This window comes from Capsella rubella, unplaced genomic scaffold (genome assembly GCF_000375325.1).
Source record: "Capsella rubella cultivar Monte Gargano unplaced genomic scaffold, Caprub1_0 scaffold_1, whole genome shotgun sequence".
NCBI lineage: Eukaryota > Viridiplantae > Streptophyta > Magnoliopsida > Brassicales > Brassicaceae > Capsella > Capsella rubella.
In genome coordinates this window covers 556,284-567,999 of record NW_006238923.1, presented here as the reverse complement: position 1 = coordinate 567,999, position 11,716 = coordinate 556,284, and the positions used below count along the sequence as shown (strand labels likewise).

Below are 11,716 nucleotides of genomic sequence, written 5' to 3'. Positions count from 1 at the left end.
ATAATGACTAACAGACTAAGTCAGTTGTAATGATGCCTTTCATCAAGTATTGCAAATTTTGCATCATTCCCTCGATCATGCTAGGTTATAAATTTCACTCTACTATTACGAGAGAGTACATGCAGGCAATTTTCTAAAAGACGATGAGGTCCAAGTTGGAACAGCCGATTACGTTGCTACATTTGGCTATATATAATGTAACAAAATTACACATAGGTGACTACATATTTTAAACAAACTAAACATAAAACGACGTTGTAACTGAAAGATCATCCGCTGATGGATTGATTACAAAGAGAACCTGATGAAAATATTCAGATTACGAATCTAAATATACCAACAAGTAGAAAGTTGTAAGTAAACAAGACAGAACAGCTAAAGTACGAGAAGCAACATACGAAAAACAGAGGGAAGGATTCTATAGACTTGCCCAGGGCGCCATCTATTTAATGTATTGAGAGAGCCACTTGAAGCCTTCACCATATCCCATTTTCCTAACAATGCTGCACATAAACACCTCCAATGGTCTCACATTAGAATCAGTTAGATTCACTTTGCCTTTACCAGTGGTGAAATTGGAGAGACCAAGGTGGAATCGAAGCTCATCCTCAGATGCAGCATAAGGTATGTCGATCTTGTTCCCTAGGATAAGGAATGGGACAGTGGCTAAGGATTCGTCTGAGAGGAGTGCATCGAGCTCCTTTTTTGATTCTGCAAATCTCTCTTTGTCATAAGCATCCACTAAGTAGACCACAGCATCAACCTGTGAAACCCCTCAAGAAGAATCAATACCCTATGAAAGTTTTAAACACATAATGCTACATATAGAATATCTTCGATTCAAAAGAAACCCCTTTCGAAAACGACAATGCATATATGTAACTTAAAGCACAATTTAAGAAGAACTAGCTGGTCCAGTGAGTGCAAATATTCCTTAAGTGAAATAATCTTAAAAGAAGGCTTCTCAAGGTTCTTAGTGCATAAAGAAATGATCAGTGAATAAGATTCTAACCTTAGCATAGTAATCTTTCCACACTCTTCGTGCGATTTGATGACCACCCAAGTCAAAAGCCTTGAATTTGATTTTGCCAATGCTAAGTTCTTCAGAGGTCGGATGCTGAGTTGGTTGATGCTGCACTAATCTCTGTTGAACAAAAAAAACTCCAAAAAAATCAGCTAAAATCATCCTAAAGTAAATTCATCAGGAACCCAAAACTGACATCAGAGTAAACATCTACAGCTGTGGAATCTGAATGCATAAAAAGAAAGTAAACCCTGATTTGGATATGCGAGAATACGGAAGCAAATCAAATTGCTATATTCAAATTTAGACACTTTTAAGAACAGACTCGAAACCCAGATTCCAATTACATACGAAATTGAAGATCTAATCGGCGACAAATCAAACAAAAGGAAATTTTAAAAAAAAAAGACGAATTTGATCGATTGGTTCGATAGCTGAAACTAGAACATGATCCAGAAGAAGGACGAGAAAAATAGAGAGAGGGGGAAAGGCGAGAAACGAACCTCGTCTTTTAACATGTGAAGCAAGGTGGTTTTACCAGCGTTATCGAGACCTAGAAACAAGATCTTGGCTTCTTTCTGCCATAGACCTAGCGAAGCAAGCACGCCGTAGAACCAATCTACCAAGAACATCGCCGCACGATCTTCCAAAACCAGATCGAGATGCGATCGTTATCAACTTTTGTTCGAATTTCTTAGCTTCGTTCGAAGACGAGTAAACGAAGAAACCAAAAGAAGAGACAAAGAAGAAAAGAACTTGTGAGGATCTACTCTGAGGGAAGTACTAATAAAAACGGCATGCAGTGTGTTGATTCCTGAAGGCTGTGTAAAAGTAAAACGGCAAGAAGTGTGGAGATTCCTAAAATATAAGTCAAATAACACACACAATTAAAAAAAGGCCCATGAAACGGTGAGAGGCCGCGCACTAAGATAAGCTATTAATAGGCTTTTCACTTTTTGAATTGGGTCCATTAGAGAAGGAGATATTTTTGCTTAGGCTTTAGCAAGTGGGAATGGTCTCTTTCGATTCGACTACTGTGTATCTCTCTCTCTCTATCTCTCTTTACAACTCACAAAGACACTATATAATACATAACTAGATTAAAATTTGATAGTGTTGAATAGTACAAAATACTATTGTATGTTTATTTTTTTAACTTGGACCAAGTATAATTTTGATGGGAAAGAATTAAAAAGCATATGATAGATACGATATATTTAGTAACCTCGTGTACATATTTGTGTTTGTGTCACCCATTAATGTTGGAGGATTATGCCGACCATAAATATTGGAATTTTCTATTCTTTTTGTTTGTGCTTTTGTGGATGTTAATAATATAATTAATCAGCCGAAATAAAAAAACAAGAAGGAAGAAGATAAGATCGGACGGAACCAAATTAAAGATAAGAGCCCAAATGTCTGCGTCCAAGTGTACTTTGAGAGTGGGAATGGCCAAGTAAAAATAAAAAAGGCCTAAAAGAATTTTCTTATGTGTATGGCAATCTTTATCTCAACGTGTGCATAAAGTTTTCTTTGCATCAACCATCCATATCTTCTTATACTACTAATTACGACTACTAATTACATTTTCCGGAGGGCGACAAAAAAAAAAAAAAATTTACATTTTCGGAGAAAGCCACCACGCAAATATCAAGAAAAACAAAGAAACTCGAACAAAATCGAAAACGTTTTTCAAGAAAAGGATGCCCCAAGAACTAAGAAAAACATTTCTTAAACAACGAGAAGAAATTAGTTAATGTAATTACTGTAAACATTTCTTACTCATAGTATTAGTATCAATATGTAGTGGTCAAGAATTAATTATACTGTAATCTAAAATATTCGTATTTGGTTTGTCGCTGTCCTACTTATGTAAACATCTTACTATTTTCTCTAATTGCCTAATTGCATAACATATAATACTTACTATATATAATATTATTGTGGTATCCAAGTATATATTATACTACAGTATAAACAAAAGATAGATGACAAAGAATACAGCGTGTACGCTTTGACCTGTGCTGTGTGATGAATGAATCTCGTAACTAGTAGTTTATACAACCTTTTTTTTTGTTTATCTACTGTACTGTTCTGCTTATGTCCCAACAACTGTTCAAAATACGCCGTATTACCAAAAATAATACGATTATTATATCCAACTGTTCTGTTCCAACTCATTAAATTAATAATATGAATTCTTTAATTTTTCTTTAATTTACCTACATTAAAATAATTCAAATTCTAACTCTAAAACAATACTTACTATGCTAGTAGATTTTTACAAACTGACTCACATACCAGATTTTATAAAACGAATGCATAAATCATATATCATAAATGAATGCGTTTATATATATATATATATATTTTTTTATATTAGTATGATTTTACGTATACAAAACATGTAGTTGTCTAAACCCAACAAGTATTTTACGGTCAAAAAATTCAAAGTTACAACTATGGTATTATCTGAACGGTCAAAACAAAAATTGCAGCAAAACTCATTAGGTCAAGGTTTTTGACGCCGCTGGGAAAATTGTTATTACAGGTTTACATTATATAATCAGCAAAATTAAATCAGAATCTAAAAGGACCATTAACAAAAAAGCGGATTAAGGAATATACTGTATAAATTTTATCCAAATAAAAACCAATCAAAGAGAAGGGCAAACTTGTAAATTCAATGACGTATGTTTTAACGAGCACCTTTTAAAGTTGAACTCCTCTTCTCTTTACATATGTTTTCGTTCGTTCTTCACACAAAAAGAAACAAAACAAAACAAAACAAAAACAGAGCAAAGCAGAGCTTTCTTTTTCTCATCTAAAACTTGTTTTAAAAAAGGAGAGACGAAAGGATTAAGAAGAGATGGGTGATGTAGTTTTGTATATAGATGAAAGTTATTCGAAAACGAGTTCGAGTCGGTGTAGAATCTGCCACGAAGAAGAAGAAGAAGAAGCTGAGAGCTACTTTGAAGCTCCTTGTTCTTGCTCTGGAACCATCAAGGTATCTTCCTAATCAAAAGCTTTGCTTCTTTTTTAATTTCTCTTCTTCTATTATTATTAACAAACTTGAATATATGTATTTTTGATTTGGGGTTGGATCAGTACGCTCACAGAGATTGCATACAACGATGGTGCGATGAGAAAGGAAACAAAATTTGTGAAATTTGTCTCCAGGTTTGTTTTTTCTTTTTTTTGTTTCTTTCGAACTAATCTCAATCAACCAGTTTCATTATTTTAAAACCATTTTGTTGGATTTAAAGATTATATAATAATTTTTTTACATCTTCTCACCAAAGTTTTTTGAATTTACGTAATTGTTTTCTTCTTCTTCATCTTCATCATCTAAAGTTTTTCAACTAGTTTTCTCCAATAAGAAGGATACGTGTTACGAAAACAAGTTATCCTACGTGTCCCGTAATCTTTTGTTTGCAGAATTAGGAAAAAAGGAAAAATATTCGATTCTCTTGTAAGAAATCGTAATCAATGAGCCAATGCCACGCTGTTTATTATTCTTCGTATGTATTTTTCAGAGTTATTTATCTATCAAATATCAATAAATACATATTTTCAATGGGTTACAAAAAAAGGGTTAAGAACAAAAATGGTAACTGGATCCTTCGCTTTATGGGACCCCTAACCCAAAACTTGGAGGATGTACTTTTCTGATTCTGGCTGTCTTTTTTTCCATTTTTTTAAATATATATATATATACTTAAGTAAATATAGTAAAGTTAAGTATAATGAGAAAATGTTGACAAAGACGAACATGATTAAACAAAAATTTGTTATACATATATTTTGCAGGAGTATAAACCTGGGTATACCACAACTTCAAAACCATGTCGACTGATCGAAGCAGCAACGGTCACAATCAGGTAATTTTCTTAGTTTTAAAACAAAATATTCGAGGTTTTAGTTTTTTCTATAAGTATATAATAGTATAATCTAATAAAAATAAATTCACTAATTATGAAACAGAGATGATATAGATATAATAGCGAGGGGACAAAATGGAAGAAGGAGAAGAAACAGAAGATTAGTAGAGAGCAGAGCTGACTCATCATCAGAATCAGAATGCAACTCCTCTGGTGTTGTTGACAGAAGCGCCTCTTGTTGTCGATTCTTCGCTCTCTTCGTAAGTTCTTTATTTCCATCTAATATTATTTATCATTATTCGTATAAGCATTTTTTTTATAGTTAGGTGACTAAATGATTTATATACTCTAAAACACTTTAGTTAAATATATATTAAGGCATTAATTTGATATGCGAGGAACACAAAAATCTTTTTGGTTTACGTGTGTGTGAGGTCCAAATCAGAAATGGCAACCACTTCTATCGAATCGACATTTAAGGTTCCCATGATTTGCTAACCACTAGTCATCATAATAATAACACATATCTCCACTTTCATTATTGATCGTTTATAATTTTTAAACAGAGTTAGTGAACACAATTAATTGCTAACAAAAACGGGTACTTGTTTATCATTTAATTTTTATATTTATTGAAACTAACATTTTTAAAGTCATTTATGTTGTTTTTAAAAATTTTAAATAATACTAGTAGTATCTTTAAAACAATCTATATTATTTAAAACCCGTTGTAATGGTTCAACTTAAGTGGTGCTATGAATTCCAAGAGTTATAAGAACATAAGAATCATGGTTACGGGCACTTATTAGGTTTGGTGCGTTTGGCTGGTCGGGTTGCTTAGGTTTGGTAGTATGTTTGGTCGACCAAAAAACCTTTAAGGAAAAGGATAAAAAGTTTCTTCTTTTGGAACCAAAAGAATGTTCTGTTTACTAAATTCAAATATGATTCATACTTTACTTTGTGCAAGTGCGGGTAACAACATATGCGCCATGACGTCTGTCTAAAGCTTTAACCCATATTTGAAGCCATACCCAAATTGAACCAAACCAATTTTATTTGGACTAAACACCATATTATCATATTATTTCAATATCCTTATGTTACATCTTTTTTTACGGGCGTGACTCTTTCTATCATTATTTTTGTTGGTTGGATATTAAATTGGTATATATTCTTCTTATTTTTTTTTATTTTTTTTTTGCAGTTTTCGGTGGTTTTGTTGATAAAGCATGCATTTGATGTGGTTTATGGAACCGACGAGTATCCTTTCACAATTTTCACGGTAAATGTTCTCTTTTTAATCTTACTACGGTAAAGGATTTTACTATTTAGTATTGCATGTTTTTAAAACTTATATGGATGGGGAAAATAATATGGCAGGTAATAACATTGAAGGCCATTGGCATACTATTGCCAATGCTCGTTATCATCCGAACCATCACAGCTATTCAGAGAAGTCTCCGATATCAAATTCTCGTAAGCCCCTCCTAAGACATAGACTGTTGATCACTTGATTGTAATAATCGTGAAATGTTTGACATTAACCCCATTAATTACATTCTAAAGTTCACACATAATGTTCTTTAGTTAGAACTCTTTGTCTCTATGTAGACTTATATATTGTTGGTCATTCGTTTTGATAGGAATCTGAAGAAGATACATTGAGCTCTGAAGAAGAAGATAATGGTTTGGAGGAGGATGAGCAACAACAACATTTGGCTTGATTATATTTTTTCCTCTTTCTTTTTGTTTAAACCTTTATTCCCCACAAAGAAAATAGGAATATGTAACCATTAGCAAATGTATATTTTGTCATATAGATTTTAATTGAAATATCCAAACATAAATTAGAGGAAAAAACACTTCACCATTATCTTCCAAATAAGTGTTCATGGAAACTTGAATAGCCCAATTAGGAATTTATTCAAGTTTATGTTTGGTAAAGAAAATTTATTCGGCCCATTAGGAATAAATTTTAATAGCCCGATTTGATAAAATTTCCGTAAACTAGAGGACAGATCAAGATCTAATGGTGGTCCAGGTGTAAAAGACGAAAACACCCTTGTGTGAAGAAAAAGGGTGAAAAAAGATTCAAAGTGTGGCTGCTGGGATTCGAGCCCAGGTCTCCACGGCCACAACGTGGAATTCTTACCACTAAACTACAGCCACTTTGTTGTTATTTCGTACAAGATATTCATATTAATATATTAACGGGAAAGAAAAATTATAGTTTCAAAAAAAGTTTGAAAATCTTATATCGACAATTGAAGACCTACAAATTCTAACTATATCCTTCGTAACAAATTCTCTGTGATTATATAACCCAGTATTATGTTTGACATTTTTTATATATTACGTACCATATACTGATATACGTATACTTAATTGTAACTTGATGTTATATATGTGTTTTTAGGCTATATACTAATAAATGTAAATTTCTGAAAACAAAATATATAATATAAAGTTCTATGTCAAACATTGTTTTTTTTTTATATAAAAAAAAAATTGAAATACAAATGGAAAACTTTGAGAGTTAAGTCACATGATATGACAAACAAATAAAACAGAAACTTGAGTTTTGGTTTGGTAACACAAACATTATTCATCGATGATATGATAAAACTCTAAAGACGACTGCCTGAATCGCTCTTCTCCTCAGATGAAGGGACGACTTCCTTAGACTTTTTAGAAGCACCAGTGTTTTTAGTATTTTGACCACGAGACCAACCTGCATGATCAGGTCCATAGCAATAGTCGAAGAATAGCTCCTCACCTTCTTCTATAGCCTTCTCCGCGAATATGCCAATCCTCTGATCTCCCCTCACAATCATCAACTGCACACGAAACCATATAGACAATATATATAACCATGTCACGCTAGTTTGAATATCTTGGCATGTTTTGGAGATATATGATTTCTACGTGAGAACCAACCAATCAGTAACGAGTAAATTTGATACATGATTTAACTGAAATGTGTGTTTTTTTTTTAAAGGTTAGTATATGTTCAAGAATCAAGTATACTTAATGAATTGGTACCTTGGCGTAGCAGTTAGGTTTTGATGAGTGATTGAGAAATTTTAACTTGTTTCCTATACGGCGAGCATCGATTTCAAGCTGTAACATGTTACTTTGATGAGAATATATATAACTCGCGAATAGAAAAAGATGGGCCGGGAGAGACTAAGGTTACTTGGTCATTCAAGGTAAAGAGGTAGGAATAACCAGTCCGATCTTCAACTCTCCCACGCTCTTCTGCCTCAGCATGACTAATCAGTTCGCCAGTATATTCTCCAAGATACTCATTCTTTTTAATCGAGTGCTGACCACAGTTCAAACGAAATCACACATATTAATGGTCTAATGTATTAAACATATATTAAAAAGAACAGAAAAAGAGTTATTAATGCACCAAAAACTATTAAATTTTGCTTTTTTTTTTATTTTTTTTTTAATTATGACCAGTGTAAATGCACCCCATCCTTGAACATCAGACCTTCCAATGAGAAGCTAGTTAAAAAGAAAGAAACATAATTAAACGTTTTTCGTAAAAATCAGCGAATAAGAAAAAGGATAAAATAATTGACGTTGATATGGTTTACCTTCTTATTTTTGTTAAGAAGGAATTGCATGTTCTTGCATGGTTGTGTTTGCTCTGTTTCCTCATGTCCCCAACTATAGCATAACGACGTTTGGTTAGAACTTTAATGATCGAATTTTTGTAAGAAAAAAAAAAGAGATATTGAAGTAAAAGTGTTACCAAGCAAAACATTTCCGACAAATATCTGGATCGCATTCACGACTAGCAGCGACGCAAGGACATTGTCGGTTTACGCATTGACCGATTCCACAATTACATCCTCCAAAACGATTATTGCAATTCTTTGAGCACCTGTAGTGAAAAAAAAAATACATATAAACTTATAATTTGAGTTTGACCATTCTCATAGTTATAAAAGTATACCGTATACGAGTAAAAAAAAAAAAACAATGACGTTACCCGCAAAATTTTTCGCAGCAGTTTTCATTAGTTAAACAAGGGCATTGATCTCCACATGTTGACTCGCAAGTGCATGGTGTGTAGTGCTTATAATACTTAACTTCTCCATTAGCTGTTTTTTTTAAAGCTGGTGGACAACGAGCATATGTTCGTCGTCTGATTTTCTTGCGGACGAACTTAGTATTTTTTCGATATACTTTTCTGTGAACCTGTAAATGGAAGCACGTATATGAAACTTGAATTATGTGTTTTTACATACATGTCATCATGAGGATTACGACATAATTTAGTTTAGTTTAGTTTACCTTATGTTTATTAGTTTTGTTATGTTCTAATAACAAAATAGATTGGTCTTGTTCAGTCATGTAATTGTAAATATCTCGGCACGTCTTATACCCCCGAAGTACGTTTGTTCCAATAAGACAGCTGCGAAAAAGCATGATCAAGAGGAATACATACAAATTGTAAGTATACATAAGCATGATGATCATGTATAGTACGATACACATGAAACCCATTAAAAAAAAAAAAATTACCTGTTTCTCCCAAAAATTTCAAGTCCTTTCATGTAAAGATCCTTCTCTGGAGGCGTCCACGTAGTCATCTCTCTAATATCTGTCGTTACTTCGTTAGTATCAATCACTACATGATATGCAGTTTCTGTGAGGTAACAATGCTCACTGCATTGTTCATTATCATCTTCATTCATAGACAAATTAGATTTACTACTTTCTCCCTGAAAAGCGAAAGCAATAATCTTGTTAAGTTAATTACTTAAGCGTATAAGGCTAATTATGCAACTAAAAGTTTAATTAAATAAATAAGTTTCAAGCTTACAGATTTAATCACAGGCTGATACAACTCATGCGTATGACAATCAAATATCTATCAAAAATCAAATAAAAGCATGTATTAATCTTCTCTTTGTAGAAACAAAAAAAAAAGAAGAGAAAGATTCAAAGTTACCAAGCAACGACGGCAGTGACGCCTATAAGCAGCTTCCTGGAAAAGATCAATGGTTTCCTTGGAACTCAAGTCAGAAGTCTCTCCAACATCTTCATCATTGTTAAGCTTGAGCTCATTGTATCGTTCCTACATAATAATTTAGTTTTGAAATTTCATAACATTCCTCACGACTAACAACAAAACAAATGAAAACTATTTATTGATGTATTGACTATTACCAATATATCGGAAGCATCCACTTCGAAGTACTTGGCGAGAGCCCTCAGCACGACCTGATCATCCAAACCATAATCCTGCCCAACCATCCTAGAATTTTTTTTGAACAGCTTAATAAATTACGGACTACTTGAGTGAATACAGAACATATATATATGTACATGTAATGCAAAAACTAACCATATAAACCGGTCTACACCCTTGGAGAATTCACGTTTTTCTTTAATGGGTTCTTCCTCATCTTCTGCTTCATCTTCTTCGTCTTCTTCTTCGCTGCTCAATTCTACTGCCTCACCATCCAAATAGTAGATTTGTCTCTTACCAAACACAGAATCACTCTCAGCCATCAGATGGCTTCTGCAGTAGTGTTAAAGACATGTATTCATGCAATATGAGTAGTGATAAACATAGTATATGATATGAATTTTGGAAGCAGTTACGAAAAAAAAGAAAGAAACATGCCTATTGGTGAAGACCCATGTAACGGATCGTGGTAGCTGCTCAAGAAATGGAAGCTTGACACTTTGTAATTTAAATTCTCGATCATAAACATAATGACCTTCCTTATTGTTAGAAACATAATCAGAGGAGCCAATGAAATGACGAAGTGGTTGTTCCATTCTTGAAAGAAGCGTAGTATTGTTGTCTCTTCCATTATTATACTTTGCATCAGGCCGTGTTAAGGCAAGCAACTGATGGTGGAAAGCATGAGCATAAACTCTCTGTTTGCATCTATGCTCGAATGTTTCCTGTTAATCAATTAATAGCTAGGTTACTGATTTTGAAAATTGCAATTTATTTTCAATCTTCGACGCATCATTCTTGGCTTTTGACCTAACCAAATTTTGAAAACCTTGTCATGAGGCTCTCTCGAATGCTTAAACTTGTGTGTTTGTACATAAAAAGTGTACTACTACTACTACTATTTATTTGAAAAAAACATATAATATCTAAGTTCGGTTTATCTTTAACATCTATATGCAATCCTATAGCTAACAGATTAATAAGTCTCTCATCTCTTTAATTTTCAGAAAATATTGAAGCAAGCAAAAGTCTTTTTGAGGGTAAAAGTCTCTTACTTTGATGTGCTTAAATCTCTCTTTTTCGATTTGCTCTTTGATCTGAATTATCTCGAGTGGCAAATCCTCACCATCTTCATGGGTTTCCTACAAGTAATGTGAAATCACGAAAATGATGTAAAACAAAAAGAAAGCACAAGCAGTATCATTTATACACCCCAACAAATTATGGATTTCATAACCCAGTCGATTCGGATCGACTTGGAGTATTGTATAACTCACCATTGCCATTACCCTCTGCCCTCTTGTTATCTTCTTCATCTTCTCTGATGTTGTTGAAATGAAAAGGGCAATGTGTATGTATGGGGATTTTTAATTAAATAACAAGTCAAACAAAAATGAGGAAAAAAGGTTTCATAAGGAAAACTATAATCTGGAAGAAACGTATATGTAACCACATGCTTTAAAAGGCAAAGAATATGACAATATTAGGAAAACTTTAATTTTGAAATACATACTATATACATGTTCATGTTCTGATGTTGGCTTGGCTCTGATATAACGTTTTGACACCTCAAGTTTAAAACTCACATAGTATGAACTTAAT

The 11,716-nt window shown here is 33.1% G+C and overlaps 3 protein-coding genes and 1 non-coding gene across 5 annotated transcripts; 1 reads left to right on the top strand and 3 right to left on the bottom strand.

Annotated features, from left to right (window-relative positions):
• Positions 1 to 168: 168 nt before the first annotated feature.
• LOC17899232 (GTP-binding protein SAR1A) lies at positions 169 to 1,762 on the bottom strand. The gene is made up of 3 exons (XM_006305592.2): positions 1,528 to 1,762; positions 1,013 to 1,144; positions 169 to 763 (listed from the first exon to the last, which is right to left on the bottom strand). Exons 1-3 carry the CDS (start codon positions 1,654 to 1,656, stop codon positions 443 to 445), a joined length of 582 nt encoding a protein of 193 aa, XP_006305654.1. The 5' UTR covers positions 1,657 to 1,762; the 3' UTR covers positions 169 to 442.
• A 2,027-nt stretch (positions 1,763 to 3,789) lies between these two features.
• LOC17897249 lies at positions 3,790 to 6,775 on the top strand. Of its 2 annotated transcripts, XM_006303276.2 has the most exons (7): positions 3,790 to 4,031; positions 4,133 to 4,204; positions 4,835 to 4,905; positions 5,009 to 5,165; positions 6,110 to 6,187; positions 6,286 to 6,381; positions 6,549 to 6,775. In XM_006303276.2, exons 1-7 carry the CDS (start codon positions 3,894 to 3,896, stop codon positions 6,627 to 6,629), a joined length of 693 nt encoding a protein of 230 aa, XP_006303338.1. In that variant the 5' UTR covers positions 3,790 to 3,893; the 3' UTR covers positions 6,630 to 6,775. The 2 variants fall into 2 exon arrangements, with proteins under 2 accessions (XP_006303338.1, XP_023645608.1); XM_023789840.1 differs by lacking the exons at positions 3,790 to 4,031; positions 4,133 to 4,204 and adding an exon at positions 4,223 to 4,545.
• A 227-nt stretch (positions 6,776 to 7,002) lies between these two features.
• On the bottom strand, positions 7,003 to 7,074 carry TRNAH-GUG. The gene has a single exon. It is a non-coding gene; the product is annotated as a tRNA-His (tRNA).
• A 429-nt stretch (positions 7,075 to 7,503) lies between these two features.
• On the bottom strand, positions 7,504 to 11,400 carry LOC17897739 (histone-lysine N-methyltransferase MEDEA). Its single transcript, XM_023789851.1, has 16 exons — positions 11,392 to 11,400; positions 11,170 to 11,256; positions 10,553 to 10,839; positions 10,271 to 10,447; positions 10,093 to 10,180; positions 9,875 to 10,000; positions 9,746 to 9,793; positions 9,445 to 9,644; positions 9,218 to 9,334; positions 8,909 to 9,127; positions 8,669 to 8,800; positions 8,511 to 8,583; positions 8,371 to 8,418; positions 8,102 to 8,230; positions 7,948 to 8,025; positions 7,504 to 7,742 (listed from the first exon to the last, which is right to left on the bottom strand). The coding sequence occupies exons 1-16, from the start codon at positions 11,398 to 11,400 to the stop codon at positions 7,533 to 7,535; spliced, it is 2,028 nt and encodes a 675-aa protein (XP_023645619.1). The 3' UTR covers positions 7,504 to 7,532.
• Between the last annotated feature and the right edge of the window lie 316 nt (positions 11,401 to 11,716).